Consider the following 20306-nt stretch of genomic DNA (forward strand, 5'->3'; position numbering starts at 1 on the left):
CACATATAAGTATTCCTCCCTTTGCTCCGTTTTTTATACTTGTTATTAATTTTTTTTGTTAAATGAACTTAATTTTGATTATTATTTTTAAAATATTATATTAAATTAAAATTTTTACAAATATATTTTCAAATTTTATTAATTTTTTAAAATTTTTAAATTTTATGATTTTAGTAAAAATGATGGTCAAAATTTACTTCATTTGACAAAAGAATTAATAAGGGACATATAAAATAAGATAGAGGTTCATAGTCCTACACTTTAAACTCAAGAATATAACAGCTCGAGACGAAAGAAATGGGATTTATGAAATAGAATTTATAAGATGAGATAGTTATTTTTTATTATGAAAGAAAAAAATGAATTTTAATTTTAAAATAATTATAATTTTTACAACTATGTTACAAGTATAGCATAGCAGCCTGTTACCTGCCAACACGTGAGCCCAAGAATGGGCCTCCTTGCAATTGTTTTCGTATAGAAGAAGCCTTTGTTTGAGAAGACACAATGTTGGGTCATTCTTCCGGCTAATTAGATACCTTTTATTTTTCATTTTAGTGCAATTGTCAAGTTATAATTTTTGTTGGTCAACATTTTTAAATTTTAACATCATATTATTGTATATCTATCATTGATAAAAAAAATATATATATATTTTTGAATATGCTGAATGAAACACTTTTCAAATTTAAATGATTAAGATGATGAAAGTCAAAATTTGGAAATTTTGATTAAAAATCAACTATAACAATTTAACTAAGACAAAGAGAGTAGTTTGAACTGTTACTAGTGTCAGTTTGTTGTGGGTTAGAAAAATAGAAACAAAATAAATTTTACAAACATCCACATTTCTTTCTTTGAAATAAGAAACCTTAAATAAATAACATATATAGTTCATGCTCGATATTGTTTCCTTCTTTCTTTTTTTTTTTTTAAATAGGCAAAATTTGAAGTGTTTTGCTTTTCAACAAACTCCAATTCCTTACAAAAAAATGAATCTTTTGGCTTTCGTGAACTTCGGCAAATTTTACACTTAACTTTGGTAATTAGTTACACATTTGGAACCTCTCCGACAAACTTTTGCTGAGTTGGCTGCTGACTTGGACAAAAGGAGGGAGGCCATTGGTTTTTGACACCTCAAAGCTTTCTATAAATACCCCATTCAGCTGCCAATTGAAAGTGTAGAGTAGATTAGGAGCAGTGGTAAACGGTTTTCTTTGAGTTTCTTAGATGCCAAACAGCTTTGCCGCTTCTCCATGAAGTTTTGGCTGTTTGGTTGGCATTTTTCAATATACTTCCTTTAAGCTTTCAATTAGATTTTTTAGTTGTAAATTCAATTTACTTGCATTTCTTTTAAGTATTTAATTCAATTTGAGCTTCCAATTTCAAGTTGATTCAATTCTGTTTTTCAGATTTTCAAATTTAATTTTAGCTACGGTTTTGAAGAATTTTCACTTGCATTTTTATTTCAACTGTGCTTGAGCTTTTCTTTGTATGTTCATTTAGTTGTTAACCAGCTTTATTAAAAATTTGAGCAAACACCATGAAAATAGATTGAAAACCTTACGTTGATTGGAAGTATTTTAATTTCTTAATGCATGTTACACCTGTTTATAAATTGGATCTAGTCTAAATAAGATACTAACAAGTTTCAAACTTGTTTAGCCCGATTTGATCATTTTGCTTTTAAAAATTACTCTCTAAACTCGCCCATGTTTTAATTGTTTAAATAAAAATATTTATAATAAATATTAATTATGATATAATCAATAATCAATAAAATAAAATTTAAAAAAATATATTTTTCTTTATAAATGTGTTAGGGTATATAATGATAAAAAAGTTATAGTGATATTTTTCTCTCTTAAAGTCTTCAATAAATAATCAAGCTATTTTGATCATTTATACAAATTTAATATGTCAAATCGATCTAATATGATCAATGACATTTCAATTCAATCATGTCTTAATTGTCTCTTTTTTATCCTCTCAATTTATTTATAAATATAAAAATTATAAATATGAAGACTCGTAAAGATTATAAATATAAAAACTCAGTATGAAGCTAGATTCATCTCATTCTTTTTTCTTTTTTTTTCTCATGCACAGACGCATAGAATGCCTTTTATTTTTATCTCTAACCATTCTTTCTTTCTACACTTACAGGAACACTCTTAAGTTGAAGTTTAACACCAATAATATACATTATAAAATTTTAAAAATTGGTGTTTGTTTTAAATTAACTATTTTGTCACTTAAATAAATCTCTAGTACCATTAAAAAACTTCAAATATGTGAAAAAGACGTACATGTATATCTAAATGCCGTTGAGATTTTTCAATAAGTTTAAAAAAATCGATAAAAGCATTGATATTGAAATTAAATGATTCATCGAAATTAAATTTAAGTATTATTTTTTTATTATTCAATCACACTGAAATCTATTTTTGATAAGAGTTACTAGTACTTCCATGGTCATACTGCCACATGTTTTATGAAATTTACCCTCTTAAAGGATGTTCCATCAGCTGCTACTCTGTCTAACCATATGTTTTTGAGGTGAATTGTAAGGAATTGTTTGGAGCGATCATATCTATGAAGCAAAAAGATTTGGTTAGAAGAGAAGCCAATATAGCTGCTGAGTGGGCTGCTGCTCATGTCCAACAGGGAATGCGCCGTGGGAAAAAAATTCCCGTTCCCTTTGGTCATCTCATCCTATCCCAACCGTGGGCCGAGGAGTGTTTCTTAGACGGCACCAAATGCACGTGGCATAGTGCTAAGTAAAGCTGTGCAAAGTTCTCAGAACCATTTAAAAAGGTGCTTATTGCTTGAACCGAATAATATAATACAACATGAAAAAGACACGATATCCAGAATAGATGTACGATCAAAATAAATTTTCCGGCTTGCAAGATAGATTTAATAATTTCAGACACATTACAATAATATTATATAAAAATAATATGAAAATTTTATATATATATATATATATATATCTTTTTTTAAAAAAAATATGTTTTATATTTATTTATATAGATACGAATTTTGATACGATATAATTTTTATCATATATATATTGAATTATCTAAACATGAATAATATATTTAATTTAATATTATTATATAAGTACATATTAACATATTTTTATATTTATTTTAATTTAATATAAACATATAAAATTTATTTTAATTTTTAATTTTTTAATTATGATAATTAATTATTTAATATCATATAAAAATTATTTTAAATATATAATTATGATACTCATTTGATAATTATTATAAAATTATTTTTTTATATTAATAATATAAATATAATATAAATATTAATATTAGTCCTATATATTATTATTTTATTCTTTAATTTTGAGTAATTTATTATTTTGAATTTGATATTAAAAATTAATATAGTTATATAATATAAATTTAAATTTAAATATATATATTAAATGAGTATTACTTTTTTCTTAGTTTTTAATATGTAAGTTTTTTTATATTATTAATATGTCAAATTTATTAAGTTATAAATGATAAATAATCTATAATTATTTATTATTTTAATCATATTTTTATATATATATTCATATTAATCATATCTATTCATATATATCTATTTTAATTATATTCATTTATATATATTTATATTATTCGTAATTTTTTTATCGTATTTAAATAAATTTATTATTCGTATTAATCATATCCTATCATGCATAACTCATATATTAAATATATTATATTTGTATTTAAAATTTAAATACATGTTTTAATTTATATTGTGTTATATTTTAATAATTTGTATCATTATACATCAAACACGGTATGAAACACAAATTAATAAATTTAATCCCGGCTTCCACAATCTAACAATGAATCTCTTAACAACTTTACAGCTCAAGAGACTAATTGGGTTCACGGAGGTCAAATAGTTATTCAGCAAAGATGAAAAATACATGTACTATAACATACAAACAATATGGTTGAAGAAGCCAGTCCAGCATTGAATATGCACTGGTCATTGCTACATCAAATCATCCAGGACAGTACTACAAAAGAATACAAAAAGCACAAGATCCTGAACCCTAAAAAAACAAAAAAGTGAAGAAAACCCAATCTCCCTCCAGAATTAATATTTTCTGGTTATAACTACATTTAAATTGTTAATACACAATACTAGATCAAGGTGTTCCAACCAACAAACCTAAAAAAAGCTGATACAATCAAAGATCTCACTGATATTTGCCAAACTAGGAATAAGATTCGGACCATTAAGTGGTGAAAAAATTCCAAAGCTTCTTTCCCATCGAGACTTCACCAGGATGCTCAAGATCATCCTCTTCATCATCCTCACCCTCACCCTCAACCTCAACCTCATCTTTAAGCCCTTCACTGTTCAAGTCACCCTTGTAGTCATTTCCATCACTGTACTCGCCAACCACTTCAGTTGTGCCATTCACCTCCTCACTTAATCCCGTATTCACATCTAATTTTTTCGTTGTACCAGCATCACCGCCCTTCGTGTCCAAAGCTGTTTCACACTGCCATAAAATATATTGAAAAGGATTATTTAACATGATGAACTGATAAAGACAAGTTGTATAAATCATCAAGCCATAGAGGTTAACTGTCTGGAGTTAATATAGAAATTCAAATTGCAATATTTCATTCATTGCCTTCATTTTAGTTAAAATACTAGTGCATTTTTTTCATTTTTCATTTTCCCCAGCCTCCTCCCTCATCGTTAGCCTCCCTACTCTCTCAGCCCTGTCCATTTTTTGTTTTACAGAAGACAATTGATGAAATTCCTACCTTGTCTTCTCTTATACATGTCAAGCAAAGTTGGGGCAGCTTGTGAACAATAGCCTTGTAGCTCATTTTATATACATGATGACAATATCATGTCATGAACTTTTCAGAAAATAGACAAAACCAACTACACCACTACCATGCATAGATAATTTACTCAATTATGTAGAGCATTAACATAATGCGTCAAAACATTCTATCAAGTCACAACTGACAATTTAAATAGCAAAATTGGTTTACTCTATTTCTTGTAGATGTTGGTTTGTAGCAGAGATCATCAATTATGCATATGACACAGAGTACAAAAAATAATAATAATAATAATCAAATTTCCAAGATCCTTACCTGCTGCAGAAAGTCTGTGCCACAATTCTCACTTGCATCTCCATTTTCACTCACAGGCATGGGAGCTTTGGAGTTGTTAACTTGATCCCCTGCATCTTTAGCAACTGTGACCCCACTGCATTAAGCAGAATTCCCACGTTAGTTACTTCAAAAAGATTGACAAGGTATTTTTAAGCATCCACCGAAGTTTTGTATACTGGAAATTTGTTTTCCGACAAAATAACATTGTCCATGTGTTTCACACAGTCAATTAAATTGCAATCTAATCCAATTTCTTGCAAACAGAACATATTTAAAATGATTTAACTATTTAAGGAATCTGCCATGAAGTTATTTTACAAATGCCACAAAAAAACATTTTTTATCTCTTGCTTCTTGCTAGCCCCTCCCTTATTAAGTGAACCCACAAGGATATAAATGATTAATTGAATTATGATAAGCTTACAAAAACAAAAAGCCAATAAGCAAAGACACATTGTGACTCATCCAAAATTTTGAACAAGAGGCAGTTGCTTCAGCACTATTACAGAGCAACCATCAAACTACATAACCTCAACGACTGTGGATGCAGACATGATGCAAGAGATGATAAAATCTACCATCTGAATAGTAACTTACATTTTGGGCCGTCGGAGATTATATCTTTTCTCGCCAGGAGTAGGCATAGCCAGAACAAATTTTTGACGCCTCTTTCTTTGCTGGCCTCCCATGATACTATCAGAATGTCCTTCACTACCTTGCTCACTGTCTGCTATTTGAGATGTTTGAGCACGGTTCCGCTTCCGTATATTACTAGATGTTCCTCCATCAACAAGACCAGATTCACCCCTGCTTTCAGCATTAGCATGACCAGAATTAATATTCCCATTTGGATGCTCAAGCTCATTTGATTCTAAAGCTTTCCCAAGAATAGCTTCAGCATCTTTGACAACTGCCTTCACAGTGCGTGTTCTTTTAGCTCTAAAACCGCCTTTCTTGCGAACCTGCTTTCCATGATTCAAATCAGAATTCCGAGAATCTACCAGCAGTTCCAGTTCCTTACTATCCATGTTGCTCTGATTATCAACTGACAGGTCGTAACCAACATCCCCATCTCTTCGGCTGGTGTCTGAGTGGACCCCATGAATCTCCAAAGATTCGGTTGCAGCAGCAAAAGAGAGTTCTGGCTCATGTTCAATTTTTGACGTGCCTTCCAAATTAATTTGTTGACCAGAGAGTGGGGACTCCATATTCAATTTTGTTAAAGCATGAGGCTCAATCTCTTTAGCTGGAGAGAATTTGAATATTTTTGAGGTGCATTTACGAAGCCATGACATGGTTCCACCAGAAGTTGGAGATCCTAAACCTACAGGTGCAGACATCTCATCCTTCTGTCTCTTAGATGCAGCCAAATTTCCATAAACATTTCCACTGATATAATCATCCGCCAAAGTAGGAAGAGGAAAGACTTCCTCATTCTCTATTTCCTGTAGAGATTGTAGATCAGAGAGCATAAACTCAGACGTAATTTCACCACAATTCTTGCAACCCTTATGTTTCTCAACAAATGAAATAAAGCGGTTTCTCTCTTTGATAAATTGTTCTCGTTGGTCCTTCAACTTCTTGCTAAGATCCACAAGATCATCAATGTCTTTTCGTATTTCAATTTGTTGTCCTTCAAGATGCATCTTACTAGCATTAACTTCTTGCCTTTCTTTTTCTATCTTAAGTCTGTCCTGTTTTAACTCTTCCATTTCTCTCCTAGCAACCTCTCTTAAATAGTTAATATTGTCTAGTTCTCTCTCTTTTTCTTCCTCAAATGACTTTTTTCTCTCTCCTAATTCCTTCTCCATCTCCTCTAATCTATTCTGCATATCACTCTCAAGTTTTCCTCTAAGCAGCTCAAGGTCATGATGCATTTGGATTCTCTCACTTTCAGCTTTCTCAGCTATCACTGACCGCTCATGATCCATGGTGGCAGCAAATGTTTCTTTGGCAACTTCAAGAGCTTCCAGCTCCCTTTTTATATAGTCTTCAGAGACTTGCTTCTCGTTCTTTAACCTTTCCTCTTCAGCAAGGTTTTGCTTTTCAAATTTCTCCTTCTGTTGACTTATATTCAGCAACTCTTTCTCAATTTCTATTCTTTTCTCATCTAGCTCTTCCCACTCTTTTTCAAAATTCTCCTTTTGCCGTTTCAAATCCTCAGCTTCCTTCAAAAGCAGTTCTTCTTGAAGCCTGCATTTCTCTATTTCTTCCTTTAATTCCGATTGCAAGTGAAGATACTCAGACCTCTCTTCTTCAGTTACCTTCAGCCTATCTTTCTCCTCTTGCATCTTTAATAGTTGTTCTTCATTTGCAACCCTTATCTTCTCAACTTCAGCCTTAAGGCTCAAAAGTTCTTCCTTGTCTGCAACCATCTGCTTCTTCTCATTCTCTAAATTCTTTTCCTCAGATCTGATGGTCTTCTCCCTTTCCTTATGGATTTTCACTTTTAATTCAAATTCCTTTTCTTTCTCTTTGAATTTATCCAATTTCTTATCTAATGCCTGCTCTCGTTTAGAAACCTTCTCTTCCATGTGTTTGACTTCAGCTTCTTTCTTCTCCACTTCAATCACCTTGCTTTTCAGATCTGTGTCTACGGATTTTCTCTTTCCATCAATTTCCAACTCAAATTCACGCTTCTTCTCATCCAGAATGGCATTATGTTCATCCAGGAGCTTTTGAATCTCAGCCTGCCAATAAATGCAAAAGAGAAAAAAAAAATCAAACACATGATCCTAAATAATACCCAGCCCTCAATGAGAACTACATATAACTCTTGAGAAATATGTAAGTAAAAGAAAAAAATGGAGAAAAAAATTTATGAACATAAATTACAAAAATAAAGCTACAACACAAATTTTATGCAAAACAAAAGAAAATCTTGCAAAACCTTACCTTCTCTCTAGCATTTAACTTTTCTTCAATAATGAGTAACTCTTTCTCTTTCATCTCTAACTTATCTTTCACGACATCCCATTCCTGCATCCAAAAGATAACGATAAATAAAATAATATTAATTCATATACACAATTGCTCAACATGAAAAATATATTACCTTTTCTTTCAAAGTTAGATTTGTTAGCCTGCTGTTTATATCATCTTCTTTCTCCTTCAAAGTTTGGTTGGCTGCATCAATTTTCTTTTGTGACTCTTCAAGGCCCTTCTCCTTTTGCTTAAAAAGTCTATCATTCTCATTTGCTCTCTCCTCTCTTTGGTTGACATATCTTTGGCCTTTGGCCAACCTCTCTTCTGCATCTTGCAATTTTTTTTCCCATTCACACAAGTCTTCCCTCTGTTTGGACAATGTAGTCTCATGTGCTTCTTGCCTGATAGAATGGAAAAAACATAATAATAAACTTTGAACATAAGTTGAAGCAAAAACTCTTGGATTAAAAAAAAAAAAAAGAATTCTGAAAAAGTATATATTCACTGAGGATAGTATGAACACAATATTCACACCAAGGCCCCCACCAAAGAGAAAAAGGCACCACTAGGAGAAAAATAAGAAAGAAAGGTAGGCTGGTGCATACTCTGAAATTAAGGAAAGACGTTCTCTCCGAAGTGCATTTTCACGGGATTCTACCTCTTGTGACTTCCTTTCAATCTCTGACTTCTTTCTACTCACCTCAGCAAGCTTTGCATCAGCTGCTCGCAATTTCGTTTCCACCTCCAAAGATTTCTCTTCAACACTAGCAATCAAAGCATTTGCTTCAGAAAGCTTTGAATCAGCAGTAAATTTGATTTCTGCATTTTCTGAACGCATGTCTCGTAAAGCTTTCTCAAGCTGTAGCAAAAACCCATTATCTAAACATTAGAAAATATTACCCATATAATGTACATGAAGAAATCAGTTAGTATGCAAGCCTTTAAGTCCCAAAGGTATAGAATTGGATAATTATCTTCTACTTTATACTGAATCATACAAAGAGATTAGCTAATATCCCATGAAAATAAGTCAAGAAATATCTTGCCTCCACTTTGTGATATAATGAGAAAAATACAAAGCAAAAGCCTAAATTTACATGGATAAAACCAAAACAATGCAATTGCAATCTTTCAATGTTGTAGGGGAAAGATTAAAACAGGATATTAGACCCTCACATCAAGCACACACTGCTTCTCAACCCCAAGGGCCTTCCTCAAATTCTCTTCACGCTTCTCAACATCAGTTATTGCGATTAAATGTGCTGCTTGTTCCCGTTTGAGATCATCCTTTGCTTCTATCAATGCTTGATTGAGTTCTTCGTACTTAGATGTCCACTCCTTTTTCTCAATCAAGAGAAGCCCCATATTGTATTGGTATTCAAAAAGCTGGGACAAGATATGGATCATTCAAATGAGATAGTGCAACATAGAACTATGAAATAAGATAAACCCATCAAATTGATCAGATAACTTCCGAATACATCAACACAATAATTATCAAATTATAAAGCTAAAACGACATAAAACTTCAAACTTTTCTAGTTGATACAAATGAAGGATACAGTAGCAAGCTATTCTATATATACGCATGGTGTAATAAGCAATGTTAAAACATTCAATTTTCCCATTATAGCCTTTGGCAGTCCAAACTTGTCAACATGACACTTTTGACAAAATGGTGACAATATTATGGACCCAATTTTCACTTAGAAACAAATGACAAAAAGAAATTAGAAAGATGCTATTGGCACTTGTAAATGTGAAATAAAGTTATCTTGGTGTGTACTTTAGATTGAATAAGCACATTCATCTTTTGATTGGTCATAAGATTTGCAATTTTGTGGCTCATGTTTACTAAATTTCTTTCTCCTAATTATTACTACATTTTATTCTTCATGTTATTGGACAATCACCAGTCTGCAAATATCTTCCAAGCATCGCAAGTAACAAAAATTAAGATGTTAACAAGAATGTGTGGGCTTCAGAACCAGTTATTTCCGACATGCTACATTTGCACATGTGGACATTTTTCACAACAGATAAAAGCAATTGAACACTTCTGACCTACAGCAAGATTGTGGAGGTAGATACAGTACTAAAAGCTGAGGAATGCCACTTACTTATAAAGAGGGAACCGCAGAGACAAACTTAAGTGACTTATTCAGATCCCTTAGTCCATATAGGAAAAGGTGAAAACAAATTCTAATACGAAAAGGACAACTATATAACATCAACACTCTACTCTTTAACAGTTACATTAGACTAGCACTACAAATTTCAGTGATTTTCCTTTTAGGGTGTGCTTGAATGCAGGGCCAACACATCTAGCCTAACCTAAGAGACTAAGCAACCAATCTATCCTGAATTATCAAATTCAGTGATTTATTACAATTATTAATTGTATAACCAAACATAATCACAAATAACAAAATGATGATTCCATATGGTGTTTACCTAAACAAAACTTTAAAACTAATTAGGAAAATTAGGAAAATGACATATTCAATTCAGTAAATCGTGCTTTAGATTTGAAACAGTAACAAAATTTGTGGCCACAACAAATAAATTTCCTCATGCCGTGAATATAAATTTTAGTTTCTCAGCTAAACCCATCGAAATGAAGATTAAACAAGAAACCCATAGTTAAGCTTCCTGAACCCAAATAAAGTGCTTACTGAACCCAAATAACCTAACTCACGCATTTCAACTTTAAACAAGTAATTTGATGGAACTTTTTAATCATATCAATTTCTCACCTAAACCTATCAAAAAAAATTATAACATAAACAAATTTAAAGTACCCAAAATGACAAATTAGGAGATACATACATACATACATACATATATATATATATATAACAAATAACCTCATTTTCGAGTCTTAAAACTTTGTCGGGCGCCCCTTCCTGGTCCTCTGACCCGACGCCGTTCCCAATAGGAGTCACAGGCTCAGGAAAAGCCGCTCCTTTCCCTTTCCCTACAACAACCCCGTTGAAGTTCGGATCCGAACCCGACCCGTCCACTTTCTTCCCGGGCGTCAACGACCAACCCGACCAAACCTTCCTCTGCGGCGTAAACATTTTGCGAATTCCCCAATTGGTACCTCAAATTATCTTGAAATTCAACCACATAACCGGAACGAAAAAAAAAAATCCTAATTTCACAATTCCCAAATTTTATGGAAAAAGAGAAACCCTAATCTTTTCCTCTGTTTCTTGTTTGTTTCTCTATGTGCGAGAATTTGAAAAAAAGGAAAATAGAAAACCTAACGCCGGACTTGAAATGGAATCCTAAATTCCGGCGAAGGGTGGAGTTTGAAATCCGAGAATGTCTCGAGACAGAGTACTTTTCTCTCTCTCTCCCTCTACTTTCAGCCCACCTTTGTTTTGCGCGGATCCCTCACGTTCTTTCTTTTTTAATTGATGGGCCCGCCCCCTTTGTTCTATAAGGAAATGCCTATTTTACCCTATAGATTATGCTTCATCTTAGGGTATTTTGGGGAAATTGAATATGCTCTCAACGTGCGTGTCCAAAGGTGTCCTTTTGTGAGGACGGAATTGCCTATGGTAGAAAGTAACGGTTTAGAGATGGGTAGGGGGTAAATAAGGTGGTGATGAAGGGTGTTTTAGGAATTATGTTTCCCTTTTTTTTTTGGGAATAATGGAATATAAAATATACTTGCTATGGAAATGCCACGTTGTCGTTTGCAATCTTGAAGATAAGCATCTGTTTTGTTCCCACGTGGATTCACGGCCATCATAATAGACTCTTCCTTTTTGTTTTAAATATTAGAAGAGAAAGGGGTTTTGAAATTTGAAATTTTTGAATCATGTCTTAATGACTTAATGCCACTATTATAGACACTTTTTATAATCTTATAAAATTAAGTAGCAATAAATTTACCAACAAAAATTAACTCACACAATATATTTTCTCTAATTGACTTTTATTTAGTTATGAAACATAAAAAATATTAAGTGTTTAAAAAATAAATAATTTTTGAAAAAAAAGAAATGGACTAAAAAGTGGGATAGAAGAAATATTTTTGGATTCCAAATTGTTACATCTCATTTTGAAAGGTTGGAAATTCAAATAGGAGAAATAAAAATAATGAAAATTTATGTATATAATTTACATTTCAAAAATAAAAATTTTATATCTCTTATTTGAATTATAGTTATACTAATCATCATATTTTCAAACTCATTGTTATTTCTCCTTTTAAAATATGGTACATATTTTCCAAAGAAATGAGCAACCTATATCTAAATATTACTACACAAATCTTGTTAAATACTCTTTAAGATGCTATTTGTAGTACATAATATGTTTCTATTAAATAAAATAAATTATTAATAATTATTAATGCATCAAGTAAAAAAAATATTATTTTAAATAATTAATAATTTAAAAAATACTATTTAGACAATTACTAAATAAAAAATGTTAGCAATTGTTTATTAATATTAATTAAGATGTTATTCATAAAAAAAAAAAAAAAGAATGATCCATTAAAAAATTATAAAAATAATATTTTAAATTATTTTTAATTTAATTTGGATATATAAACACTTCCTTGAAAATATATGATATTATGGACCTATAAAAGGTAAAAAAAGAACGAATGTTGGGTTTGTCCAATGGGTAGTGAGAGAGGGTAAATAGGTCAATGACACGGTAAGCATCTAGACGAAGAGCAGGCACATGGAATTGAGTGTCGGAGGGCCCACAAAGTTGAGTATTGTACTTTACCTGAATGATGGCTAAAGTGGCGAAAAGGAATTTGTATGCCACTTTATACAAATTTAGATGTTTTCTTTTGTGAAAGAGAGGATAACACAATGCACCTAAAAATAATAATAATAAAAATATAAGATATGCTAACAGGAGTACGGAAGATAAAAAAAATCGAAAAATTAAAAATAGATTTAAAATTATAGTTTTTGGAATTTATTTAAATTTTTTTATTTAATTCTTTTTAAGTTTATATATTACTTTTTTTATTTAGTTTGATTCAATTTTTAATTAAAAATGAATAATTGACAATACTGAAATTTATTTTTATTAATTTTATATATTTTTTAAATTTTTATAAAATAAAATAATTATTTTATTTCTAAATTTATTTAAATATATTAAAAATTATATTAAAATAATAACAAACAAGTAAAAATAATTTTTAAAATTTGATTAAAATTTATATTAAAATAATAATAATAATTTTTAAAATTCGATCAACTAGACCAAAAAATTCAATTTAGATCAAATTAAATTTTTAAAAATTCAATTTTAAAATTTAAATTTTATAATACTATACATTAATCAAATCAAAATTGAATCAAACCATTATCACCTCTAAAGAGAAAAAATTTTGTGTTGGTCTATGTGTAAGACAATTTGGTGAACATGTGTTAAATCATGTTTTAAAATTTTCAATTGTTGTTTGATGCTTTTTTTTAAGTAATGGTGTTAGCGACGTTGATTGCGAGTTATTTTTTATTATATTCATAATCAAAAGAAATGATTGTATAAAGGAATTACACCATATTAACATATATTTTTTTATTTAAATCATACCACATAATCATATTATTAAAAAAAAGTAGTTATACAAGGTAAAATCCCATGTTGTTTCAGGTGTTTATTTTCTTTTTTCAAATTATTTTAACAAATCAAAATGTAAGAGAATCGATTAAAATACAACAACAAAATAAAACAAAATAACAATATTCTCAACTCTTTGATAAAAAGTAAGACATAGAAATAAGCATAAGCAAAATAACAGTAATCTTAACTCTTTGATAAAAAGTTAAGAGATAGAAATAAGTACAGGATTAACAATTCAAATAATTTTGAACAAAGTTTATACTCAACATCAATCTTAAACTTTCAATAATTTCATTTTAAGCTAACTGTATCTAATATATACTATTACAAGAGAATCAATAAAGGTTTTCAAAAGCCACATCTCTTTTTTAGGACGTGATAAGAATTATATAAGTATCAAATGATATCTGTTTCATTGTATCACGGAAAAACATGTGTGAAAGATTGGCAGACAACAAACAACAATGGCATACAATGCATTACCATGTTTTTAAGCCCTTAACCCTTAACTTTACTCTATCTCTAACATTGCTTGTGAAAAGAAAAAGATAACTTAGATTATTAATAATTTTTTTTTTTTAAGATCTTTTACTAAAAGACATATCTCTAATTTGATGTCACAAATGAAAAGGAAATGAAATGGTCGACATGGAATAATATGACACAAAGGAATAAAAAAATCTAATAAATCTATATCTTATGGTTAAGATTTACTATGGAAAATAATTTAGCCATCTTATCTATATGTTATGGCAGCTATAATATAAACACTTTTCTTATTTGGTTTCACTCAATTGAATGTAAAAAAAATAACAGATCGACAACATGCCAATTGTCTACTTTACCTTAATTGAATAAAGGAAATCATATCAAACAATTAATTTCAACAAGCCAACATACAATCTATATTTTGAACAATTCATTATCCCAAGGTGAAATTTTTGAACATACGATTAATTTTTGGAATAAATACTAATTATCCAAAGGTGAAATTTTTAGAAATTACAAAGGTTAAATTTTATAAAATTCCTAAGTGAGAAATTTTATCTAAATTTGTACCAAATTGTGAAATAATTTAAATAAAGTTTCAATAATAACAATTAATATTTATTTTCAATTAAAAAATGAAAAATAAAAAATGTTAATAAAAATTTTGGAATTAAATACTAATTATCTAAGGATGGGATTATTAAAAATTTCAAATGGTAAATTTCTATAAAATCTCTAGGTGAAGAATTTATTTAAATTTGTCCTAAATGGTGGATAATTTAGATGAAATTTCAATAAAATTTAAATGAAATTTCAATAAAAGTAATTGCATTCTTTTCCAAATAAAAAATTTTGGTTAAAAATATTTGACAATTATCCGATGATGAGATTCTTAGAAATTTCAAATAGTAAATTTTTTAAGAAATCTCTAGGTGACAAATTTCTTTAAATTTGTCCCAAATTGTGGAAGAATTTAAATAAAACTTCAAAAAATAATTGTCATATTATTTTTTTTCAAAGATAAAAAAATATAATTTCTAAATAGACCCAAATAATAGGAAATTTGGAAATAAAACTTATAAAAAGAATTTTTAAATTGGCTCAAATGGTGAAAAATTTAGAAATAAAAATAAATTATAAAAATAAATTTCGATGATGAAACTCTTAGTAATCGCAAATGATTGATTATCTAAGATATTTCTAGATGAGAAAACATTTCTAATTTAGTCCAAATGGTGGAATAATTAGATATATTTTCAACAAAAAATAAGAAATAACAAAAAAACCTAAAATAAAAAAATGATTAAACTTTTTTTTTTTACAGAGCCTCTTCAATAAAATAAATGAAATTCTTGCATGCTCTTGAGGTGAGAAAATATTTTTAAGAATTTTGTTAGAATGATGAAAAAATCTTAAGAATTATTTTCAATATTAAATTTAAGACCATTAGCATCAAGACCTTAGGATAATTTAAAATAAAATGGTACTATCATTTGGATGGGCATATGAGGTGCTATAACCTTTTTCATATGTAACTGAACTCCCGAACGTTTTTTTGATTAGTAAACAAAAATTTATTGTTTTAGGAACCCTTAGTTAACCTTAGGAGCTCCTTATTTATTTATTTATTTTATTTATTTTTAAAGTATTTTTTCATGATTAAATTTTAAGAAAAAATATAAATATAAAAAAAAACTAATAATTTTTTTGGAATAAATACTAATTATCCAAAGGTGAAATTTTTAAAAATTACAAAGGTTAATTTTTATAAAATTCCTAGGTGAGAAATTTTATCTAAATTTGTACCAAATGGTGGAATAATTTAAATAAAGTTTCAATAATAATATTTAATATTTATTTTCAATTAAAAAATGAAAAATAAAAAAATGTTAATAAAAATTTTTAAATTAAATACTAATTATCCAAGGATGGTGTTGGCCTTGAATTGATTAAGAGTTTTGATTTGACAAAACAAAAATTTGCCTAACTTGAATCAATCTTTTTTAAGCTTAAATTGAACATTTTTCCACCTTTTTATCTTGCCAAAATTTATTTAAGAACAAAAAAAAGTCAAATTCTCGGAACAAAACCTGATTAGTGCAAGTTTTGATAAAAGGGATTGATCCCCTAAGGGAAGGGATCGATCCTCTTCTTACCAGATCGATCTTCTAGTAAAAGGGATCGATCATGTTTTCTTCTAGAACTAAAATTCTTTAAGTTTTGGCAAAAACCAATCGATCCCTTCCCTGCATGGATCAATTTGTTAGGGTTTCAAGCTGACTAGATCAATCTCCTCATTCAAGGAATCGATCATTTTTTCATACAAAAATTTTTCATCGTGTAATTTTTCAAAAAAAAGATCAATCCCCTTGCATAAGGGATCGATCACCTAAGGTAAGGGATCGATCCCCTCTTAAAAGGATCGATCGATTGCTCAAATAGAATACTCCCCAAGTTTGAAAATCTAAAAAAGGGATCGATCCCCCTACATAAGGGATCGATCACTTAAAAAATGAATCGATAAGGTAGATTACCTGATCGATTGGGTAAGGCAATTTAGGTGCAAAATTATGCTTTCTCCAACATGAACCATTCGATCCCCTAAAGGCTAAAAACTCTTAACGGCTATTTTTGTCTAAAATTTTTGCAAGTTTGAAGCATTAAATGCAATCCAATGGCTCTCAGCTTCTTCTTACCTATAAATAAAGTATTCAACTACATATCAAGGGTAACAAGAGCCAAGAAAACTTATTGCTATTCACCTATCAATTTGTTCAAGCATTCAAAGCTGTTCCAAGTAAGAAAAATGTAGAATTCATATAAGTTTTTCTCTATTTTTGTCTAAACTATTATGTATTTCAAATTAGCAAACACCTAACCTTTGAGAGGTTCTTAGAGTTTGCAAAACACTTCAAAAAATTTGTATTGTGAGTTTGTAAGCTTAAGGGGGAGGATAACTCTTAAGAGTATGTAGTGTTGAGTTTGTAAAGCTTTAAGAAGCTTTTTGTAATCTTCAAATCATAGTGGATTGAACTTCTTGGCAAGAAAGGCTAAGAAAGATGACTAAGTGCCTGAGAAAGGATCGAACCTCTATAAATCTTGGTGTCAAATTCTCTAACCCTATCTCTTATTTACTTTCAATTATTGTGCTTATTTGCTTAAATATTTGTTTGGCTAAATTTGTGTTTATTGAATATTATTTTTCAAAAATTTATTAAAACCAATTCACCCCCTTTTGGTTTATTCCAAATCTTTGAGGTAACAATTGGTATCAGAGCTAGTACTCTTTTTTGTAAGTTTAACAACCCAAGAGTGATCTTGAAAATGACTCAAAGAAATATGGTAATCAATGTGGAATAACCATCTTCAAGCTACAACAATTATAGTGGCCAACAAGAGGTGTGTCTTATGACAAATGAAACAGTTACAACATCTCTTGAAAGTGAAGAGCATTTAATTGTAAGACCTTCTTTCTTTGTTAGTGACAACTACTCCTATTGGAAGATTAGGATGAGATTATTCATTCAAGTTAATGATTATGAAGTTTGGAAGGTCATTATAAATGGTCATTAAATTCCAATAAAGATGGTAGATGGTAGAGAGGTGATCAAGCTATAGAGTGAATATGATGTCAATGATATAAAGTTGGCTTAACTTAATGTCAAAGTAATGCATACACTCCTTTATGCATTGGGGTCAAGTGAGTACAATAGAGTTTTCTTGTGTGAAAATGCAAAAAAAATTTAGGATAAGTTGGTTGTTACTCATAAAGGTACAAATCAAGTGAAAAAGACAAAAATTGACATACTTACTCATGATTATAAGCTATTCAAGATGAAATCAGATGAAACCATTATGAGATGTCAAACCACTTCATCGACATCATTAATGGTTTAAAGGCTCTTGTGAAGACTTACTTAAATATGGAGATGGTGAAAAAAATTTTAATAGTCTACTAAAAAGCAAGAAAGTCAAAGTGACAACAATTGAAGAGTCCAAAGATCCTCACACACTCTCTTTGGATAAACTAATGGGCTCTATTTTCATCTATGAAATGAAGATTAAAAGGGGATAAGAACCCATTAAGAAATGTGGCATTGTTTTTAAATCTATCTTTCAAAAAGATAAAAAAAATTTTAGACAAAAAAAAGATGATGAAGATGAAGAGATGGTCATGTTTACAAAGAGATTCAAAAAGTTCATGAGGATAAACAAGTTCTCAAGTAGAAGAAGACCACAAAGAGATATGACTAAATGAGAATAAAGTAGAAGAGAAAGAGATCAAATTATTTGTTATGAATATTGTAGACACCCAATCAGGTCCGGGCCCGGATCAATTGGGCCTGACCCGGATCAATTGGGCCTGACCCAGATCATTTGGGCCTGCCCCAAATGGGCAAGGCCCAATTGAATTTTTACTCGTATTTTTTATTTTTTATTTTTATTTTATTTTATTTTTTTTCTCTCTTGTGTATTTTATTATTTATTATTATGTATTAATATATGTATATATATATATATTTTTTTTTTCATTAGAATAGATTTATATGTATATAGTTATATATTTATTATTATTATATTATTATTCTTATCTTTTTTTTTTTTAATTATCTGTTCTGATTTTTTCTGATTTTCAGATATTATTTGAAAATTTTTTATCTTTTGATTTATCTTTCCAATTATCTAGATTTTTTTTTTAATTTTATTTTAATTTTTATTTTGGAGGGCTAGGATTCAAAGTTGAAGACTCCCACTCTGAAGGGGAATTCAATCAGAAGAGTCCAATTGGATTCAAAGACTGAATTCCCGTCCAAAGAGGAATTGGGATTGATCAGAAACTCCTGATCAATCCCTATAAAAGGGACCCCCCTGGAACAGTCAAGAACACAGAGAAAACAGAAGCAAAAGCTACTGATTGAGAGAATAGGGGTGTTTAGAGAGCTAAGGAAAAGTTTAGGAGTGTTCTGGCAGTGAGAAAAATTTTTTAGAAAAATTTGGCGAAAAAATTTTCTGAAAATTTCTGGGAAATTTCCAGATTCCGGCGAAAATTCCGGCGACTTTTGAATTTTTCGGCGACAATTCCGGCGAACTTTGAAGTTTCCGGCGACAGACCCAGTTTCCGGCGGAGAATCCCAGAAACCGGCGACCATCCGGCCAACTTCCGGCCAATTTCCGGCGAAATTCCCAGATTCCGGCGAATTTTCCAGAATCCGGCACCGGCGTTCTTCAAATTCTAGAGAGAAGGCAGAGAAGAAGGGAAGAAGAGAGAGAGAGGGGAGGAACGGTCTGCTGAAAAACGGAGGAAGGTGCCTTTTATACCCTCCCAAAACGACGTCGTTTTGGCTTTAAGTTAATAAGAGGATCCGCGCGTTTTGCCGAACCCGACCCGACCCGAAGCGTCGACCCGTTTTCTGACCCGCGCGTTTCAGCCCCTCCGAGCCGAGCCGAGCCGAGCCGAGCCACACCAAGCCGAGCCGCGATCCGAGCCGCTCCAGGTTTTTTTTTTTTTTTTTTGAATTTTTTTGAATTTTTTTTTATTTGACTTTGATTTTGATCTTGATTTTTTTTTTCTTTATTCTTTAATTAATCCAACGACGGAGCCTCTACAAGTAAAAACAGTAGTTTTTCTTGCATACTCCTGAGGTGAGGGAATTTTCTCAATTTTCTGCTAAAAGTATTAGAGTCAATTGAGAATAATTTCCGATAATTAATTACTTGGCTGATTTTGATTTTTTTTTCTTTAATTAATCCGACGATGGAGCCTCTGCAAGTGAAACAGTAGTTTTTCTTGCATACTCCTGAGGTGAGGGAATTTTCTCAATTTTCTGCTAAAAGTATTAGAGTCAATTGAGAATAATTTTCGATAATTAATTAATTGGTTGATCTTGATTTTTCTTTAATTAATCCGACGACGGAGCCTCTGCAAGTGAAACAGTAGTTTTTCTTGCATACTCCTGAGGTGAGGGAATTTTCTCAATTTTCTGCTAAAAGTATTAGAGTCAATTGAGAATAATTTTCGATAATTAATTAATTGGTTGATCTTGATTTTTCTTTAAATAATCCGACGACGGAGCCTCTGCAAGTGAAACAGTAGTTTTTCTTGCATACTCTTGAGGT

The 20306-nt window shown here is 30.2% G+C and overlaps 1 protein-coding gene across 1 annotated transcript; it reads right to left on the reverse strand.

Moving 5' to 3' along the window:
* Nucleotides 1–3939: 3939 nt before the first annotated feature.
* On the reverse strand, nucleotides 3940–11481 carry LINC1 (little nuclei1). Its single transcript, XM_022903487.2, has 8 exons — nucleotides 10961–11481; nucleotides 9270–9479; nucleotides 8699–8952; nucleotides 8224–8494; nucleotides 8064–8147; nucleotides 5766–7858; nucleotides 5148–5262; nucleotides 3940–4534 (listed from the first exon to the last, which is right to left on the reverse strand). Exons 1-8 carry the CDS (start codon nucleotides 11171–11173, stop codon nucleotides 4265–4267), a joined length of 3510 nt encoding a protein of 1169 aa, XP_022759222.2. The 5' UTR covers nucleotides 11174–11481; the 3' UTR covers nucleotides 3940–4264.
* Between the last annotated feature and the right edge of the window lie 8825 nt (nucleotides 11482–20306).

Source organism: Durio zibethinus, chromosome 21 (genome assembly GCF_047325235.1).
Source record: "Durio zibethinus cultivar Kanyao isolate XHJ-2024 chromosome 21, ASM4732523v1, whole genome shotgun sequence".
Taxonomy (NCBI): Eukaryota; Viridiplantae; Streptophyta; class Magnoliopsida; order Malvales; family Malvaceae; genus Durio; species Durio zibethinus.